The sequence below is a fragment of the Sitophilus oryzae genome, unplaced genomic scaffold (genome assembly GCF_002938485.1).
Source record: "Sitophilus oryzae breed Bouriz unplaced genomic scaffold, Soryzae_2.0 scaffold_857_pilon_pilon, whole genome shotgun sequence".
Taxonomy (NCBI): Eukaryota; Metazoa; Arthropoda; class Insecta; order Coleoptera; family Curculionidae; genus Sitophilus; species Sitophilus oryzae.
In genome coordinates this window covers 1,504,318-1,527,054 of record NW_022147480.1, presented here as the reverse complement: position 1 = coordinate 1,527,054, position 22,737 = coordinate 1,504,318, and the positions used below count along the sequence as shown (strand labels likewise).

The window sequence follows — 22,737 nt, the reverse complement described above, 5'->3', positions numbered from 1 at the left end:
TGCATTACTGTTTGCAAGAGGATCTGATGGCCTCCACCTCTGGGATGACGTAAACTGTCGTCTGCAAATGATGTAAACTTAGGGCATAACCATCCTCTAGCAGACATGTCAAAATTTCTTTGTGACTTAATCCGATATGAAAGTAGGTTTTAATGTATTCGTCCATAATCTCTGATGAATATCTGTACTACTTAGGCACAATAGCAACTTCAGCAAATCAGCGGAGAACAATGCTCACTTGTAACTAGTGAGTAACGAGCAGGTCGATGCCGAGACGTCATTCTGCTGGGTAGTAAATTTCGCATGCAATTTACAGAAAAAGTGTAAATTTAACACATACAGAAAAAGTGTAAATTTACAGAAAATCTGTAAATTTACAGAAAAAGTGTAAATTTTGCTAAAATTATATTTCATTGTTGCGATGGCAGCTCTACGCTTTCGTATCTAATCGAGACGATCGACTTATTGTAAGTTTATCGCTAAGAAACCGCCGGCGCCGTTTGCCAGCTTTTCAAATTGATAATGAATTGCACTTAAGGACCGTACATATTAACTAACGGGCTACAAGAAGAAGATTAAATGAAGCAAATCTTATGTCAAGATGGCATGCTTCGGGACCAGAACTTACTAGATGTGTTGACTAGGCCCAAAAGCAAAGGCATGGTCTTAATGTAAAAATTACGAAAAAATGTTAGTGCCTTCTTTAAAACCGAATATTTCTAACAAAAATAGAACTAATGAGATGAACCAAAAAATAAACCATCGAGGAAGGATATATCTAGATGATAAAGTAGTTTTTAAATTTGTTGCTGTTTTAACATATTTCACAGGGTGTTTCAAACCTTCACCAAAATATCAATATTTAGTTTTCCCTCGTATAATTAACAGATGGGGAGTTTCATTTTTAATTTAGAAAAATATACTAAAAAGTCAAATAATTTGGCAACACAAAATGCTTAAAAAATCATCAAAATCGGCCCATTAAAACAAAATATATTAACCTTTAAAATACATCAAAGTTTTAAGGTGCCCATTTTTCGCACCGGTGAATGTATTTCAAAAACTATACATTTTAGTTATATACTTTTCTAATGAAACAAACCTTTATTTTTTTACTAGAATCCAAAAATCAAATAATATATAGAGTGTTCCACTACAAAAAACATAACTTTGATGAATAACTTTTTTGGGGACACCCTGTAGAATTCTACATAATTTTAGAAAATGCTTTAAATTGACTTACATAAGCTCAGAAAATTTCACTTCAATACAAACTTTAGTTCTCCTTGCAAAAACCGCGTCGTATATGACGCGCCACCCTGTATAATTCGATTTCAATCAAAATTTCAATGATTAGAATATAAGCAGAATAGATATAGCTTATGCATTCGATTTATTTATTTTAACAAATTTACTTAGAAAAAGAATTAAAAAATTAAGAATTAAATAATTAAGAATTTACTAAAATTACTAAAATAAAAAATTAAAAGCAACGAAAGAAAATGGGTAAACATTTTAGTATTTTATCTATAAAACACAATACAGAAGGTTTTACATTAATACATTCACAGTAATTGAATTTCGAGGTAAAAGTCTCTGGGCACTATTTAATGTGTTTTGATTTTCTTTAGTTTTAAGTTAAGCCAAACTAAGAAATATACAGTATACAGCCATTTCAAAAATTGTCTAGTATAAAACCACTATAATAACCAGGCTAAGCAATTTTAAATCTGTATTTTAAGATTTCTTTTCAACGATTAAAAACACTTCATACAAAGCATTTGTTCTGAACAACGAGTAATTTTGAAAGTTTCGTACCTAGAAAGAGTTTCGAGCTAAGAAAATAATTTTATCGGTATAGCAACAGCTGGCTGGCACGTTTTCTAGCACGTTTATACCCCGACTTGTCTTGAAATAACGAAATGCAAAACAATGTTTGCGTTTTCTTCAAGAACAGCGAAAAGTGGAGTTCGATATGAGAACGGGATCAGTTGGAAAAGTAAATTTTTCTTTTAAACTAAGGCACTTTAGTTTTAAGTTACTCTGAAGTGAATTTACCTGGCCATTTTTTTATGATAATTTGAAATGTTGGAACAGCAAAGTAATATGTATTAAACAAAAAAATATTATAAGGAAAATTTATAGTCTGTCCAACGACAAGATCCTTTACAGTGATAGAGATAGTATCTGTCATTTTATTTTCAAAGCAGTTTATTTTATTTTACATAGAAATAAGTTGGTACAATAATTGCAACGTATAGCAGAAAATTAATATATTTAAAATTTGAGTGATTACTTCAAAATATTGTGAAAAAACTGTATAAAATTGAAAAAATTTAATCGAGTTATTTTATTAAAAACAATTACAATATGTGTTAATACAAAACAAGCAAGGGTGGATTTAAAAAACACCACATACCAAAAAAACATATAAAAAAGATTTCTTGCTTTCAAGCCGTGTTTCAAGCTCAAGCAACTTCCTGCATTTATTGTTACATTTATCAACATAACTTATAAAAAAATAAAAAAAAATAATATTGCAAAAACATAAATAAAACACAACATAAATAAAACAAAATATTTTATTAATAATAACACTTACTGAATTTTATACCTTAAAGTTGGTTAATTAACTTTAATTTTTGTAAACCAGTACCTTTTGACATTATCTCTCTGCAGTACAAAAATTTATTATTTACCTATCGTGTGCTGCTACGAGGGTGGTCTGAAAAGTTTCCGACCTAACAAAGATACAAGACATTTCTTCGGAATATTTTATTTTATTTTTCAACATAGTCCCCTTGTAACTCTACACAGTTTTACCAGCGATGCTCCCATCTCTGTAACCCCTCCAAATAGTACTCGGCGTTTTTCTCTGCAAAATAGTGGTTCACGAAGGTGATTGCTTCTTCATTTGACGAAAATCTCTGTCCTCCAAGCGCAATTTTTAAATGAGGGAACAAAAAGAAGTCGCTAGGGGCTAGATCTGGTGAGTAAGGCGGATAGTCAAGCAGTTCAAACCGTAATTCGTGGATTTTCGCCATGGCAACCGCTGAGGTGTGAGACGGTGCGTTATCTTGGTGAAACAAGATTTTCTTTTTCTGTAAATTCTGTAAATGAGACCGTTTTTCCGTAAGTTCCTTTCCCGTTTCGTTTTCCGTAACAGTCGCCATCACTTTCCCAGCCGAAATAACAGTTTTTGCTTTTTTTGGAGCCGGTTCTCCCTTTGCTGTCCACTGTTTAGACTGTATTTTTGTTTCTGGTGTATAGTGGTGTATCTAAGTTTCATCTACAGTAAGGTAGTTGCAGTTTTTGGACGTTCCGAACGTTCATCGTCTCCCAAGCTCTTACGGCCACGTTTAAATTCAGCTGCACAGAGTTGGGGCTGTCTTATGATTCAACATTATAAGTCTTTATATAGCCTGTCGAAATCACCGAAAAATGTGGATTATTTTATAGTAGTAGTATTATTTGCCTACATGCGCCAAGGAAGCCAAGCTCGAACAATTTTGTTCTTTACCATTGAAACGAGATAAATTTTTGTAGACCTCCACTTACAACTTGTGGACCCCCATTATAATTTATTAACCCCCACGCCAACGTAGATCACAGTAGATACTTCCATGGACCTCAGGGGACCTGGACCACTTTGGGAATTACTGCGTACACTTTTATTGTATATGATGGATCAAAATAAATCAATGTTTGGTTAATCTAACTTTTTTCATTTTTTGATACATTCATTCAGATTTCTTTCATCTGTGATTTACAGTTAAAAATCATAATCAACCATTCAGACACATAATCGTTCTTTCTCACAGAATAAAACATCTGTCAATTGCAATTCCACGTATGAAACACTCTCAGAGGCCCGAAAACAATACCTTTAAATGACCACTGTGACGCAGATGCATTCTTTCTCATGTAAAGTTCACCGTAGGGATGTACCAAGCTTATTAATAATTCGATATTGTCTGTAGCTATATTCAGGGCTATAATCTCAAACGAATTGTATTAAATAGATAAATGTTACTGTAGAAAATTAAGGGGTCCAAGATATACAAACAAGATGTAAACAGAAAAAGGCTATGATACCATTTTTATTAAAAAAAAGTTTATTAAAAGTGCTTTTAATATATGATTATTAGGTAAGTGGTAGGAAAAAAGGAATTTATTACGAGTAGAAAAAATATTGTTTCTATGTAATTTGACAAATAAATAAAGCTGTCTCTTTAGTTGTCAGTTTTGAGTCAATATTTTTTAATTCTCTTTCGTGTCGATTGCTGATTGAATTGGAGTCAGAAATGGCTTAAAACTAAATAAGTAAATTACCAACCGATATTCAGGCTGAGGCGACAAACGCCATATCCAAACTACTTCCATTTAAATCCCGAATAACTTATGAAAAGGAATACAAAAATTTTGAAAAATGGAAGCAATTAAAAAACGTGCGAGAAGAAATAAAGTTTTTAACCTATCCTCGCTGTTAAAGTATCATTTAATCTACCCTTGCGGTTAAAATACTATTTTATCTACTATTTTTGATAGATATAAGGCAATTTTAACAGTTGCTATGGAAAAAAAGAAATTAATCTCCTGATTTCGCTAACAATAAAATCGATGCATCGGAACCTTTAAACGCAAATATCTTGAAAACCGTTCACTGTTTCGTACTAAACGAAAAGCACCTGTTTATAGGAATATTATTACTCTGGAAGAAAAAAGCGAGTCAAGGGACAAACAATCGAACAAGTGACCTCAATAAAGTATTTAGGAGCTAACATCAATAGTCAGTGCGACCGGAAAAGAGAAATATTTTCAGGAATAGAGCAAGCGAGAAAAATCTTCGTGAGCTGGACACTGGATGCACAAACAGAAAAGAGAATAGAAGCCTTCGAAATGTATGTGTACAGGCGGATGCTGCGTCTGGGTACAAAGGATCACCAACGATGAAGTACTCCAGCGCATGCAGAAACAAAAAGAGATACTGAACACCATCAAGGAAAGAAAAATACAATACCTGGGTCACGTGATGAGAGGTGGTAGATACGGAATACTGCGCATCATAATAGAGGGCAAAGTACAAGGGAAAAGATCAGTAGGAAGACGCCAGAACTCATGGCTAAAAGATTTGAGGAGATGGTTTGAACGCTCGTCTGCGGAAATCTTCCGGGCTGCAGTTTCCAGAGCTACAATTGCCATTTGGATCACCAACCTTCAGCAGGAGAGGGCGTGATCAGAAGAAGAAGAAAAAGAAAGTCTAGAAAACAACAAATTGAAGAGAGCATTTTAATAATTAGATAGTGTTTATATTATTTAAATTCCGATAATCTTGAATATCGTTTCTTATTATACATCCCTACAGTTCATTGTCCAGTCTGAAAATTATTAAAAACAGCATGGCAGGGGTGTTTGTCTCTAAACATCGTTCTAAATAAACAAAACCCATAGAAATTATGCAACCCTAATTGCGCAAAGCCTAATATGTAATTGTCTGTATTAATATCCCTATGTAAAGCTCTCCTCAATAGATAACCGGCTATATGCATAATGATGGCACATTACATTGTGCCGTTATACAATGCGCTTTGCGGCAAAATATCCCAGTGTGTGTCTTTATGTAACAGGATTCCTTATTAACTGTTGTATATGCGCTGGACGTAACGAGGATTATTTCAAAACGAAAGAATAAGTCGATCTCTACGTGGGATTAGCTCTTTGGAATTAACGAAGGATTAAAACAGTAAGTTCTAAAACTCTTACGCTTGTAAACTATTATGCACTTTTTGAAGTTTTCTTTTGGTAATTCTTTATAAAACCTGTTTTTTTTTGTTTCTGTGTGATTTAACTTTTTTTTAATTCATTTTGTCTATTATTTCCATAAGGCGTTATGAATTTCAAATTATCTACATTTCTTCCCTCTTCCATTTCCCTCACCCATTTCCCTCACTCGGTTTTTCTTATTTCTCGCCTCATTTAATTAAGCAAAATATTCTTTTAATATCTTCATTACATACTTATCTAACATCAACAAAAATAAACAAGAAGATTAACAATAATAATTAAAGATTTTAATTATATTTATTTGTTGACGGTAAAAATTATAGACTTCTTTGGCTTAAAACCTACATTCTGGCGTTTTAAAAAGGCTGTACTTAAACTGCCGTTAAACGGTAGCCTACTGAAATGCCGTTAATAGGTATGACGTCGTTGATGTGACGCACTTGACGGCTTTTTAATGCTTCGGTTAAAATGCCGTCGAACGGTCGCGTACTAAAATGCCGTTAATCGTTAATGCAGAGTAAGCTACTGATTAATACTTAATAATTTGTAATGTAATATTGTCAAAAATCCGTCATGGCTTATTCTGAATAAAATTAACTTGGAACGGTGTATATGTAGGTAGACGTATATGTTGCCGTTGTAGGTTTGAAAATGTATTTGCGATAAAATGTAATATATGGCATTGGTTTTCAGGTTTTTATTGCAAATTATAAACTGACAACTTAAAAATAATAATGCTACAGATAGAATTCTCTGCAAAACCACAGTTTTGATTTAGGTCGCTTAGTCAATCCTGCACAACGGATATGTCTTCATAGAAGGCATCTACTGCAACAAAGTGACATATGATTTTTCTGCGTGTCTTCACTGCACACAGAACAAAACCAACTTTGTTGAAGTCGTTTCTGCTCAACTAGATTGGTTATTTTTTCAAAGGCTTTCTCGGTGCAAAAACTTCTAAAAATCGTAATTTACATTATTAGTTATTAATTTGGTAATTATTAGGTATCGCTAGACTTACCTTATTATTTGGATATCAACAGCCTCATCAAGAGCGGCATGTGATATTTCTTCGGGGAGCATTTTAAGGTCTACAGTTTCAAGAAATTTCCCATTTGTGATGTCTCCAACGATGTTACGATCCTTAACGAAGCAATTCAGGATTACAGTTTGTTTTTCATGATAGGATTGTTTAGCAAATGCTACAGTACATCTTTTCTTTTTCTTTGGTAGTCCTATGACTGTTAAGTCCTGTCCTTTTGGACGTCATTTATGAGAAAAACAGGTAATCCTATTTTAAGTAATTTATATGTAGCATCTACTACAAGAAATTCTGGAAAAGCCTTCATTGTACTTTTCATGGTTGGACTTTGAATGAAAAGTCCTCTGAAATTATTGTCTTCGTCTCGCAAAACAGCTACATTGGCACCTGAAAACAGAGTAGTTATTGGGACTAATAAGACGATAATAGAATATTTTAGTTTACCATATTTAGCTTTAAGTATATTTAGGCACCGATATTAGTTTTCGCCTATCTCCTATAGAAAAGGCTGTTTCCATTTAAAGGCGTCGAATTTGACCTACCCTGTACGTAGCCCAAAGAGTAGATGGCTTTTTCTGCCTTGCCATGCCGCTAAAATATGCCATCAAGACTGTCTCTGAAGCAATATTCTTAGCATTTTCTTTCGGCACACCATTTTTCGTATACTTTTAATGCTATTTCATATGGCCCCCTACTTTTTTCTGGAAGTAAACTGGCTTCTGCTCTTTTTGCAGCTTTTGTAAGTTCTGGTGGAGTATCAATATTGAAGTAGTCTTCATTATCAGAACTTTCCGACAACATTCTGGCTTTCTATGTTATGTAAATTCGAAAAAGCGAACGAGAAATTCAAAACTGTCACTTAGTTGTTTGTTTTGCTGTTGAAGGTTTGCGCCATAACAACCACTGGTACCGGTAACTATAGATATGGAAATGCCAAAACAGAAAACGACAAATTTTCGCATAGTTATTTTTTTTTCAAAATAAAATACTGTCACTATTTTTCAATTAATGATGTGGCTGTAAATAGAATAGTAAGTATACAAATTTTGGGGGAAATTTTTCAGTATTGTCTCGAGATTTAGTTAATCCCTCGACAGTTGCGGATGGCCGAACAGTAACAACTCAGTTACTGGAACCATGGAAGAAAGTTACCCAGGTATTGGAAGAAATTCACGGTGGTAAAACTGGAGCCCATCTTGGAGTAAACAAGACCTTGAGCAAGTTGAGAGACCGTTTTCACTGGGTGGATTATTGTGAAGATGTTAAGAAATGGTGTCAACGTTGTAAGATTTGCGTAGCTAGACAAAGACCAAGTACTCGATCTAGGGGAGAAATGGAACAGGATAGTGTTGGACTGTCGTTCGAAAGAATCGCTAGGAAGGAAAGATTATCGGACATTCATAAGGCCGTTAGAAGTAAGATTGCGCTAGCCAGTGACCGGATGAAAGCTCGTTACGACCTCAGAGCTAATTCTACGGGATTTCAACAGGACGATATGGTATGGTTATATAACCCGCAGCGCAAGACAGGAAGATCTCCAAAGTTAACTCTAGCATGGGAGGATCCTTATACAGTCATCAAGAGGATAAATGATGTTGTGTACCGGATTCAACGCAGCCCTAGAAGTAAAATGAAATTAGTTCATCTGGATCGATTGAAGAGATACCAGACAGGAAACCTTGATCGGGACGATCAAATTTGAGAAGGGGGCAATGTCAAGGTGTATGTGGCGCTAAACTGTATTACTGGTTGCCTACCTTACCGCAACGTGTCAAGAAAAACGGCGCATTCGCCAGAAAGTAAAAGAATATTACAGAATTCTTTAGAACGTTCCAGAAACACTCGCCAGAGAGTATATAAAGCCCGCGCTTGGCAGTCGGACAGTTCCAAGTTTGATAATACCGCGTTTTAAATTGTGAATTAATTGGCGAAGGTACCAGTACCGTTAGAGTAATAGTAGTTGCATAAATTGTGTTGTAAATTAGTATAAATTGTGTGTACAGAGTGAGAAAAAATAAATTCGTTAAGTATTTTATCGTGAGTTTAAATTAGTGGACCCACGGAATCCGTAACAATATTCTAACAAATGCCATACATGTTTTTAGAACAATTAATAGTTATTTTTTATACAAGACGATAAAATGGTATTTTATAGTCGACCGAAAAGATTAATTCACGAGTGAATTAATTTCGGGAGACGATAATGCAATTTTATCGTCGTGTATAAAACAATATTTGTTTCCATAGCGAGTTACGTTTTAAAAAATATTTAGAAATTATTATTTCAAGGAATTTATCAGGAGTAGAAAAAATATTGTGCTGGAATCAGTCAATATTCTTTAATTCTCTTTCGTGTCGATTCTTGATTGAATTGGAACCACAAATGGCTCTAAACGAAATAAGTAAATTACCAACAGATATTCAGGCTGAGACAACAAACGCCATATCCAAACTACTTCCATTTAAATCCCGAATAACTTATGAAAGAAATACAAAAATTTTCAAAAATGGAAGCAATTAAAAAACATGCGAGAAGAAATAAAGTATTTAACCTATGATTGCTGTTAAAGTATCATTTAATCTCCCTTGCTGTTAAAGTACTATTTTATCTACCGTTTTTGATAGATATAAGGCAATTTTAACAGTTGCTATGAAAAAAAAATAACTTGATTATGGTCTCAAAAAGTAAATTCATCATTCATTACTCTTTAAATTTAGCTGTTATTTTTTATAGCCTTCGAAATCTCTGAATTCACCTTCAAAATTTGTTACACTCTTTCCAAAATCTCATTAATACCATTTATGAATTTAGCATATTTTACAAATATTTTAATATCAAAATATATGCATATTTATCAAATTTTTTGTTCTTCTAATAATATATGCAAACGTATTACGATCATCTACTTCATTTATTCCTTAATGTATCTCATTAAAAGCAGACCAGACTAGTTTTTCGTTGAAACGGACAGATGAGGCTGTTTTTGGTCAATACATTTCTGTCAGATGGTTTGATACAAATTCCCTTGAACGCGAATCATTGGTTATAATTAAGTGATGATCTGTTTTAGAGCTGTTCAGTCTACAAACTGTATCCTGTTTGCATAAATTAAGACAAAGAAGATTAATTTTTACGCCTATTTTAAAAATACTTGTTTCATGTTTATCGATAAGAAAAAAAAGAAACAGTAAAGTTTAATACAAAAGTAATACCATCTTTTAAGAATCATTATGTCGAGTTTTTCTGAGAATTTTGTTGAAATAATTTACTATTGTTTGAGACACCAAGTCAAAAGTAAAGAAACAACATAATTAATTAAAAAAAGGTAGGCAATTCTTTTAGTTTCAAAGTAAAGGAATTTTTCCAATTTTTTTTATCTCAAAAACTACGACTTTGACTGATTTTGATGTTATTACAAACTAATGGCCAGATTCTCGGGTGCCACAGTATTTTTGTGCCAAAATTGTTTTAAAATGATAAGAATTGCCTATAACTCAGTAATTTTTCGAAAAAAACATATTATAGCTTATATCCCTGAAAAGCTTAAAAAATGGTGCTTTTTGTAATGTCATGGCCAATTATGGTTTCCATTTAAAAAAACATATATATTTGTGTCATGTTAAAAATGACAGGTTTTAGAAAACAACGGAGGACGCAATCTCATTAAGGATGTGATTATCTACAACTTTTATCTGAAAACTTTTTGTCTAAAATAGATTATAATGGTATTGGGGACAATTTTTCAAATAGCCAAATTTTGTTTTTTTCGAAATACCTAGTAAGCTACTTGAACTTTTTAAAAAATCTGAAAGGCGCATATTTATGACCTCACAAAACTGCAATTCTTCCCCCATTTAACCGATTCTCTATCTCCAGTAGTTTCCGAGATACCCATGTATAACACTTTACTCGACTTCTTCTTTCATTTTTCTTCCTTCTGTTATTTCTGGGCTTCTTTAATTAATAGAGTGGTACCAATCGTACTATAGTTTTCATTATCATCACTTTTGAACAAAATTTCTACTTTCTTTGTTACCCGAATTTGAAGAAACGAAGAAGAAATTCAAAAATTGACAAAATTTATTCCTGTTTTACAGGTTTTGAGGTACATTCCTATGGGCCAGTCGGCAAGTGCATCGATGGCGGGAGCAAATCCGGACAAGCTGGAATAAGTTTTATTTTGTTTAGTTTGGTGTCGAGAAGCACGTATTAAATTTGCACTCCCCGTAAAGCCCGGATTTGGCCGCCATCTTGGAAAAATTGGCTAAAATGCGGTTTATTTTTCATTATTTGTCAATAACTCGATTTCTATCAACTTTAGTGCAAAATATGTAGAGACCAAAATTAAAGAAGAAGAAAAACTCTATAAAAACGTTGTATGGGAACATGATTTACCCTGACAAAGTGCACACATTACCGAGCAACGCAAACCTGCTTTGCGGCAACTATAAGATGTATTACAACCTTTGGCACATTTACATGAAATCAGATTTAATAATTCTTGGGGAGCTGCATCTTGGGAAGTAGCAATGGGCATCAACCCATTCTTTGAATTTTTCCATCCCCAATCTAGAGGTGATTTTTCATTCCCGTACCATAGCTGTACCCTGACTGTACGTATGGAAGGAGTGCAAGCAGCTGCGTCTTTGGTCGGTGGTAATGAGTAATGCTAGGTTTGGTAAGCTTTTGGTAATAGATTTTACGAAACATTGGTATCTGTACTTATCAAATGAGTCGCATTTTTTGGATCCATATAGATGAAGAAGAAATCGTTCTCCATCTTTTTCTATATCTTCTGGGGATGCGTCTGGGTCTTTGAAAGTTTGTGTAGCTGTCTGTAATAACTCTTTTTCTTTCTGTAAAACTTTAAAGAATTTCATGTTTCCTTGTCTGTATAATGCGGATGTGGTGTCGCAGCCGCTAAATGCGTGGAGAAAAAAAAAGAGTAAGGTTCTCGGAAAGACAAAAACTGCCTAGAATAGAGGAAATAATAACTGCTTATAATATATTTAGCGTGTTTAAACCGAGATAACTTGGAAACGGGTCGTCGCCGTCGCACGGAAAAAGTACATAGAACGTTTTTTATAGAATTTGTCCTCTTCTTTAATTTTGGTCTCTACATGTTTTGCACTAAAGTTGATAGAAATCGAGTTATTGACAAATAATGAAAAATAAACCGAATTTTAGCCACTTTTTCCAAGATGGCGGCCAAATCCGGGCTTTGGGAGTGGTGCAAATTTAACACGTGGTTCCTTACACTAAACTAAACCAAATAAAATTTATTCTACCTTGTCCGGATTTGCTCCCGCCATAAGCTATTTTTTAAAACTTGGCGACTGGCCTATTACTATACTTTTTATTTTCAAAATATATTAAAATGTTCAAATTTTCAAATGTTAATTCTTTTTAAAATTTGTGTTCAACGTTTTGTAAATTAAATAAAAATCTAAATTAATTACAAGTAGGTAACTTTAATGTTGTCAACTACCCTTACAGAGTTTGATTCTTATTTACATTGAAATATAATACAAATAATATTTATAACAACACAAATAAAACTATTATATTAAATATGTGCCTACATAGGGTGAATACCCATACACATACGGCGAATAGTAGCTTGAGTACGCTACTGGTGCGGTATATGCAGTGGCGTACGTTACAGGAGTGGCAACCACCGACGAATAAGATGTTGCTATGAAATGCGGATCCGCGTTTGGATCAGCTTTGGGAGTTGGTAGAGATACAACCATGGAGATAAGAGCCATAGCTAGAACAATCTGAAAAATAAATAAATTAATTAGAGGTTTATGACTGATTTAATTTTGAATAACAATACCGGGTGCGTCTCAAACCCTATAACTTTTTTATTTTTTCAGATAAAAAAACGAGATTTGGTATGTTAGTATATGACATAAATTAGGATTGATTGCTAGGAAGTGCTATGAAGTAAATTTTCATGCACATTTTCATTTATAGGTTTGTAGCTTTAGTCCAGTTATCTTAGGGGTTTCACCTTGGAATTCGAGATAACCGGCTGTAAACTCGTATAAACCTTTATTTTAACTTCCTAAAACATGTCTCAAAACCTATATATGATAGCGTGTGCGCGACTTATAGATAACTGATGTCAAATATCAAAATATCGATTTTTTGCGCATTTTTTGCAAATAGCTCGTTCCCTTTCACATTTATGCTATTTGTATTTATTACAAGTATTGTAGAGGATAAAATTCTCTACAACTTTTGATTCAAAATTTTTTTTGTACCTCAAACCGTTTTTGAGATAGAGGGCGGTGAGCGCGCAGTCTTTCATTATGTACGGTATCATTCAAGTTCAACCTGTAGTCTCGGTCAAAAGTCCGTTAATTATTGAAAAATATATAATTATAAATAATTTACATTTTTTCATAAAATATCATGTAGAATGTAGAATGTTTAGGAGGGGAGTTAATCACCGCGACCTTATCATACAGTCTCAGGGCTTTAAGAAAAGCCAGTATCTGAGACGGTTCCACAGAGGCCAGCTCTCCATCCTCGACATCAGACGTACCAAGGTTCATGGCACGAATGGTCGTCGTCTCGGCGCACTCAGTGATAAGGTGTTCTGGTGTTTCCCCATTTTCCCCACAAAATCTGCATTCGCCGTTGTTTCTCAGTTTCAGCCTACTGAGGTGTTCGTTGAGGAGACAGTGTCCTGTTAGAAACCCCGTGACAATCCGAAGATTGTTTTTATTTAAATCAAGGAAAACCTTTGATTTTTCTCGGTCATAAGTTCTAAGGAACTTTTTCGAGTGTCTTAGACCGTTGGAGAACACCCATTCCAAGTTACGGATGGAGTCTTTCAGATTCTTCAGTTCCGCTTTCAGTTGGTTCCCGTTTGGAAAACAGAACGGTTCTGGTCCAGTTAGTGGAGTGTTCGCTCCTTTTCTAGCTAGATCATTTGCTTTTTCATTGCCTTCTATCCCTTGGTGAGCAGGCACCCAGAGTAGGAGGACTTTATTTTCTTTGCCTAATTTGTTGAATAAAAAAATAAATAGATCATATTGAATATAATAATTTTGCTGAAAAACATTTGCTGAACACAATATTCTGCAACTGCAAGAATGGTTGTGGTTCGCGACGTGGATGCAGGAAATCAGGGTTGCCGTGCTCTTAGCTTGTGGCCAGTGTAATGGACAAGCTTGTCTCAATGCTTCACCCTATCAGAGTGATGTCAATGAAGATGGTACATTTGACCCCGAAATCAAAAGAAGACTTGGAGACAAATATCGTTTAAGAATTTGAAATTTCACAACGACCAGATGACGATGATGAAGAAGAAGAAGAAAACTAAAAATAAGAACATGGAGTTCTTTTTATTTTTATTCAATTTTTTTAATTTCAACCATGAGAAATGTATGAAATCGTATTTATTAATAGACATATAAATTAAAAATGTATTTCTTGTCTTTTTATTTACTTAAAATGTAATTAGTATAAATCTAACTATAATTAAAACTTAATTAAAAATTAATTAAACTTACAATTTGTAAAAATCTAATCGTTTGGCTACAATACTCCGTGTCGAATGTGGTGAACAACCCTGTATATAAGGGAAGAACCATTAGGACGAGAGAACAAGAATTGCAGAAGGCTGCTAGGAAACTTTTGGACTTATTAAACCAGTTTGCCTAATAAATCGTTGTAACTCTGTGTGCAAAAGATGTTTATTGTGTATTCAACAAGGAGGTGCTCAATTTGAACATCTTTTATTTTTTTAGAAAACTATATTCGTCACTCAAAAAATACGTTTTCTTAGTTTTGTTCTTTGTTTATTGTATCGATTTCAGTTGTAATTACTAATACTAATAATTAATATTACTAATAATAATAGAATATTAATTTACATTTTCAAAAGTTTTTAATTATGCAGATAAATAATAATATAGAATATTAAATTGTGATAAAAAATAATTAGGCAAATAGGTCAACTCAAAATCCAAAGCCCGCTTCGATATAAAGATAAAAACCCTAATATTTCTCTCATTCTTAGAAATAGATACCCATAACTTTATATCGTTGGAAAGGGTTAAACGCCAGCATTTTTTAAGATTATAGCCAACTACGATTTCCATTTAAAAAATTGTATTTTTTATTATTTCTGACAAAAAGAGCAAGGATAAAAAAAACTGACTGCGCCACTGGATTGTGAAACGTGTTGTTTGAAAAAATATTAAGATGCAATTAAAAACTTACTTTTTTGAACATTTTGATTTGGTTTTGTTTTGTTATACGTTGTATACTTCTCTAAAGACACTGTACTACTTGATAACCTACTGTAACAGAGAATAGCTTAAATATATTTTTATTTATCCTTAACAGATCCTTTTGGAGACTGCTAAAGGATAACTATTTAACAAACATGGTCGAAAAACTATCGAAGAAATTCGGGAACCATACTAATTTAATTGATAACAAAGTTATGACACAAATGAGAATGTCAATGACTTATCAGCAAGGTTGAAAAAGTACATTTTTATTTATTTTGGTAGTGTCATAATGAAGGCATTCAGTTACCTAATGGAAGAATTAAATTGATGAATAATTGATATTCAATGCGTCTATTGGCAGTTATGTATAATTGTGTGTGAATTTGACTTGTGTCAAAACGAACCAGGGTGCGTTCGGAATAATAATTCAAAAATAGACGAATTTAGAAATAATCAAGCGTATAGAGAATGTTTTGGGTCAATGTCGTCGAATAAATAAAGAAAAAAATGTAAATTCGTAATAAGGAACGAATTTTGATGCGGCCCAAAGTTATAATATGCAGAGTATTACAAAGTGCATACAAAGTGTACGGATATTTCGTGGACTTGGAATCAAAATGAGTTAATTGAACACCATTTATCTTTATAAAAAAGTGATTCAATTGTTCATTAGAGGACATCGAATGATAAAAAAGATAAATATATTTTTTAAGATACCATATGATCGAAAAAAAACGGCGTCAAAGACGGCTGGGAAATGACAATCAATAGCAATTTTGGCGTGGTCAAGCCCTAGACATCATTATATCGCCCGTACTCTTTTTTGGTGCTTACTGCCAGTTGGCCTTAGGAAGGTTGTAAGTATACTGGGTGCGTCTCAAAAGTGGCTCACCCCTTTAACTTTTTTTATTTTTTTTAGGTAAAAAAACGAGATTTGGTATGTTAGTATATGACATAAGTTAGGATTGATTGACGTACTTATTCAATTGTTTTCTCTCACTTCTTGTTTCACCGGAAATGATTACAACTTTTGATTTTTAAATGGCACCCTCGGTATTTTTTTAATTTATTCGATAGAAAATGACACTCTGAATAGAATGACATATCATATGCCAACTTTTCACTTTTTTTCTTAAAATAAAATTGTATTTTAAATTTCAATCTTGAGTGCCATGGCTGTGTTAAAAACATTAATTTTTAATCAAGGAGCCTTGGCAAAAAAGATTTGATCGTCTAATGTTTTTAGTGTCTTGTCCTGGCCGCTTATAAGATGCCCAAATCGTATTTTTAATCATATCTCAATTTTTCCAAATAAACCATATTTGAAAATGTCAAAAGTTAAATAAATTGTTGAATAAAGGAATAAAATACCGAGGGTGCTATTTAAAAATCAAAAATTGTAGTCATTTCCGGTAAAACAGGAAGTGACAGAAAACAATTGAATACGTTAATCAATCCTAATTTATGTCATATACTCACATACTAAATTTCAATTTTTTATCTTTAAAAATAAAAAAGTTATAGGAGACACACTTTTGAGACATACCCGGTATTTATGTATCGCGAAACGTTCTATACTTTTTTAATCTTGCTATAACTAAGTTTTATGTTAATTTTTAGAGATTGGCATCGCCAAACTTATTATCGACTGTCGTTCCCCAGCCTTGTTTGATGGCGTTTTTTTTTCGATTATGCTGTACACATATTTCAATTATGTTAAAAAAACATTTTTATTTGTTGTTTACTTTACAGCAAGCATCGCATATAACGGATACTCCTATGAAATATAATCATAATTACAAGAAACGTAGGTAATTCAGAATTTCTGCTGTCAATCATGTTACTGACAGGTAAACAACAAAATACCACTAAAATAATAATGATTGAGGGAGGGTAACCTATTTACAAATATAAATTTTAATAACAGGGTTTACTTCGTATAGTATTCATTAATTTGGATTCTAACTTTAGATGAAAATGTTTTGGGAAATGAGACCCCATTAAAATGAATGTAACACAATATTCTGAAAAGGTAGTGATTAACATTTTAGCAAACCCTTTGTAAATAAATATATCCTATTTGTTTATAGACAGAGACTCTTACAATTAGAGGTCTATATATAGAAGTAACATGGTTTTGCAATTGTAAACTCTAGATTTTGTTCAAAATATAGATCTTTAAATAAACATTTTGTCAAATTTTGCACTAACTCTTCACCAAATTTTATTTTAAAATACATATTCGCTCGGGATCTCTAGTACCAGAAATCAACAGAAAAATTAAGTTAGGATGGTGTACTTATGGAAGAAACTCAATCATATTCAAACTGTATCTAATGCCTGCCACTTTATCTAAATAAATAAATCTTTATTTTGTAAAAAAAGCCAAAATAGCTTCATCGACAAAGCATTTAAAAAACAAACAAAAGCACAAAAAATATATAAATAATAAAAAAATATCATACAATACAATTTAAAAAAATTTACGTCAATAACATCACAAATAGAACATACATACATACATTGCAGAACACAAAAAAAAAACGTATCAATAACTAACGTAATTAGTTATTGATAATAAATAATATAATAATATATAAACGTGGCAATGGGCAGTACACCTGGGAAGAAGGACGGACATAGATGGACCACAAAAATTACAGCCAGATTACAGCATAGTACCGAGGAATCAAGAAATCTAGAGGCTGATAATGACATTAGGAAATTAGCAGGGATAACTTGGGCCTGCATAGCCAACAATATCTAGCATAGCCCATTTATTTTATTGATTTTATTGTTGAAAGCACTGTTCATTAAAATGTTGTATCCTATGTTATAGGGCTTGTTTCTCTCTACAATTTCCTGTCTCACAATGTATCGTTTGCGTCCAGGAAGGGTTCATAGTTTCATAGTTGTCAATTTTCGAAAGAAATCAGTACATGTATATCATTTCGTATATTTTTCATTTTATTGATTTTATGGAAAGGACTGTTCATTAAAACGTTGTATCCTATGTTATAGGGCTTGTTTCTTGTTTCTCTCTACAATTTCCTGTCTCACATCGTTTGTGCCCGGGAAGGGTTCATAGTTTCATAGTTGTCGATTTTCGAAAGAAGTCAGTACAATTAATAATACACTAAATCACCACAATGCACCAAAACACTTTTACTTTTACACTGGACGCGCGTTTCGCTAACCATGTTAGCATCATCAGCAGTTGATCAAGACTGCAGTGTAAAAGTAAAAGTGTTTCAGTGTATTGTGGTGATTTAGTGTTTTATTTTGCTGTGTAACACGAAACGTTCCAACCCCCAACTGTAATTCTTTAATATCTACAAAAGAGCTTTTAAACAATTGAAATTATATAAAAAAAATGCTAATAAAAAATTTATGAATAAAATGTAGAGATATAAAAATATTTAGGTTAAATCAAAATGTCCCTGTAGTAATAACCTTACTTTTAATTTCACGAAAAATATGTTATCAAAGGAATCTAGTTTTATGACATAAAAAACATTTACATATATTTTAATAACTCTAAAAATTTGTTTTATCAACAGACTAGATCTTTGTTGTTTTGGAATTAAGTAACAACTTAAATTCCTGTACCATAACATAATTTAGCGTAAAATTTATTTCATGTAGTTACATTTTTGAACTAGTTAATTTCCTAATTACTGATTTAATTATGAAAAATCAATAATTCAAAATATGATACGTACAGGGTTGCAGATTATTAGGAAAAATGTACAAGGTACCGCAAAAAGTTAAATAAAAAAGTTATAGGGTTTTTAAATGTCTAGTAGCTAGTAGGTAAATTTAAGCATACAGGGTCGGTCAAAAAGTTGTGGCACATCAACATTTATTTTCTTTAAATGCAACCCCCTGTATATTCTTGCATATTTCAATTCTTCCTTCAGTTTTAAGCAATAATCGTAATAATGTACCTAAATATAACCATTTCCGAATTATGAAGTTTTGATTATGAAACGTTAAACGAAAATTTTGTAATTTCCAGACTTGATATAATTTCATTTTATACATCTACTAGCGTGTACCCGCGACTTCGTTCGCGTCGAATTAGGGTGGCTGCAACGACTGTCATCCTGCTGTTAAAACATAATAGTTGGTTTTTATATATAAAACCAATTGTTTTGTTTTAACAGCAGGATTACGGGACGTCGTTGCAGCCACTCTTAATCAATTGTAATGGTGATGATAAAGCAAAGCAAGAATTTCCATTAACATACAATTAAATAAAAAATATTCTAATATTTGAGGGGTGGTTTAAACCCCTTAGAATTCGAGTTTCGAAAAATCCCTTCTCATCGAACCTCTACACCCTAAAGTCAATCCATTTTCCAAAAATCAGCTTTTAACGCCAAGCGCTATAAGCGGGATCGTGATTAATCTATGACCAGATTTTTCGAAACACCCTTTATACATTTTTAAAAAATCTTAAAATATGTAAAAAAACAAAATATATTGAAATATTTGAGGGGTGGTTTCACCCCCTTTCACGAACTGGAATTTCGAAGAATCCCTTCTTATCGAACCTCTACACCCTAGAATCAACCTGTATGCCAAAATTGAGCTTCTTACGTTGAGTGGTTTGAGCAGGATCATGATTAGTGAGTCACTTAAGGATTTTATATATTAGTATAGATACATAAATGCTAACTTCAAAACGAATGTCACAATTTCCGCAGAATAGCATCGTTAAATGAAACCGAGCACATCGAAATTCATTAAATTACCTACAACTAATAAAAAAAATACTTTTTTTTTATTAGTGACTAAAAAAATATTTTAGGTACATAATAAATTAGTCAATCTTATTTTTTAATTTAATCTAATAAAATTAATCTAAGTACTACCGATTGTGTGGGTACTGGGTACGCAAGCTTCTGTTTAAAATTCAAGATGGCGATGGTCAATTTTCCCCAATCTGACCTTAGCGGAACGGCCGACGCGGCGTGTTATAGACGGACGAGTACCGGTACGATTTTTGTATAAATAACGAATTTGCTGCCAAAGACATTATCAGTTTTATCAAACTAGTCAACACAACCACAACAAACAACCAAAATGTACAAACTTGTGAGTATTAGTTAAAAATATTTTTTTCTTAAAATATAAAACATAAAAATTTAACAAATTTTAAAAAAATATTTTTTTTTGTATTTTTACTGTCTTCCATTATTTTAATATTTCTATTAGATTTTTGTGTTTTATATTAGGCTCTTATAAATGTCAATTTTTACCAAGAAATGTTTAAAATATAAAAACATTAAATTAACCTCTCAAATACTTTACTCGTTCTTTGTTTATGTTCTGTTGTCATTTTTTGAAATTTTTAATTTTAGAAAAATATTAATTTTAATTTTTAATTAATAACTATCAATTTTATAGTAATATTTTATAAATAACAGTTTTTTACAAATTCTTAAAATAAATAACCTCAATTTTTATAGAATTTTAAATAGATTTTAGTTCTTGTGTCTAAGTGTTTTTTATTGCATTATTACTATTAGACATATTATTTTAAAATTTCAATTTTAGAACTTCATATACAGGGTGAGTCTTAAATAAGTGCAAATATTTTTAGAGGTAGTATTTTTCAACACCAGAAGCACGGCTATAAGTTTTTTTCGAGATTTTTTTTTGGAAAATTTGGAAATTTTTGAAAAAGTTTTTGAATTTTTTTTTTAGTTTTTAGTTAAAAAACATAATTTCTTGATAATATGACAACATGTAGTAGATTAAATTTACAAGAAAGAAAACCTAGAAAAAATCCAGTGGTTCTGAAAATTTAACCAAAAAATCATCTTTTTTTAATTTCGGTAAAGAGAAAATATGTTTCTATTATCGAAATCTACCATCCCTAAAAATATTTGCACTTACATATTTAAGACTCACCCTGTATAAGGAGATTCTTATTGATATTAGGTTTACCACAATATTAAGCATCCAGTTTTAGTTTAAAGTACTTTTGTTCGTTGACTTCTTTTTTTATTATTTTTTTGTTTTTTGTCTACTATCTGAATTTTTGTTGTTCGGTGTTTTTTTTAATATTCTTGTGGAAAAATTGATTAAATCATATTATAATTATTACTTTTTATCAGAAATTTTAAAGAGATAAACTTCCAAATTACTTTGTTAAGGGTGGTTTAGACTTTTGTACAAAATTTGCGCAAACCTATGTTTCGTTTAAAAATGTTCTGGGCCGTTTTTTCAGTGAAAGAGATTTATTTCACTTACAATAACTCATTTCTTACTAATTTTGACATATAAGGGTACACTTTTCATTATCCTTTGGCATTTTTGAAAATGTTTTTTTTCGCAAAAAATTAAGAAGTAATTTTTTATGTCATTTATTACAACATACACAATTAATAAAACATAGCATAAACTTAATATCTCTCTATAATATAAGGCATAGCTTCAAGAACAAAAGCTAGTTTTTAGTTTCTTGGGACTTTTTAATTGTTTCACTAGTATTTATCACTATTTATACAACAATAAAAAAAGACCAAAATATATATTTTACTCGGTGACTCTGATTATATTGACGAAATAAACTAATTAACCTAACTTTTCAGTTCGTATTCGCCGCCATCTTGGCCGTCGCTTTCGCCGTACCCACCCCTGAAGCCAATGCCGACCCCAAAGCCGACCCCAAGGCCAAACCAGGCTACCTTGCAGCCCCAGTAGCTTACAGCGCACCCCTGGTCTCCGCCCCAGTAGCTTACAGCGCTCCCTACGTTGCTGCCGCTTCTCCCTACGCTTACAGCGCCTACAGCGCTTACCCAGCCTACTCCGCCTACGCTTCTCCTTACTACTACTTGTAAATATGGAGCGAGTAGGATGATTGTGAATGGTGATGATGACTTCGGCTTAAGGAAACGGATGAAATGATTATGGAGTGAACGATTTTGGATTCTTTTATTGTGATTTTTCTTCTCAAAGTTCAAAAATAAAAGACATTTTTAGCATATTTAGTTTGTTTTTATTTTCAATTAGATGTTTGCAAATAATTTGTAACTACATGAAAAAAGAAAAAGCCCATTTATATTTGCCACTTACAATGAGCATCTTGAAGGAGTCATTCAAAATAATTAGTGAAGATTCGGCAGCATATTCTGTAGATAAAAATAGGTAAAAAAGTTCGTATAAATGTATGTCCGAAAATGCTTAGTTCCGGAGATACAGGGTGTAGAAGTTTCGTTTTTATTTCGATTTTTTCCAAATAATTTCTGAAGTAACGTCAATATTTGGATGAAAATTGGTATCAGGGGGTTTTTTCACATGAGAAATTTAATTTTGATGTCAATATGACTCCTATTTGTAGGGGGCGCCACCTACATGGGTTTTAACTGTTTTGAAGAGTAATAACTTTTTGTCCGTACCTGTATAAAACTACTGAGTGATAAAATATACATTTCCGTGACTTTTTACGTAAAAAATATCTCTTGGTAAAAATCGCTACGAGCAACCGTTCCCAAGATATTTAGAATGGAAATAGTCAATACATGCCATTATTGACAAAAAATAAACACTTTGAGTAGATAGTTATTTCACTGAAATAATAAATTTGGGAAATTTTTATTTTTTTAAATTAATCATAATTTTTCTGCGAAAAAAATGATGATAAAACA

The 22,737-nt window shown here is 32.3% G+C and overlaps 1 protein-coding gene across 1 annotated transcript; it reads left to right on the top strand.

Annotated features, from left to right (window-relative positions):
* The first annotated feature begins 20,080 nt into the window (after positions 1-20,080).
* Positions 20,081-22,076, top strand: LOC115889943 (neuropeptide-like 4). Its single transcript, XM_030910046.1, has 2 exons — positions 20,081-20,179; positions 21,682-22,076. The coding sequence occupies exons 1-2, from the start codon at positions 20,168-20,170 to the stop codon at positions 21,928-21,930; spliced, it is 261 nt and encodes an 86-aa protein (XP_030765906.1). The 5' UTR covers positions 20,081-20,167; the 3' UTR covers positions 21,931-22,076.
* Positions 22,077-22,737: the final 661 nt, after the last annotated feature.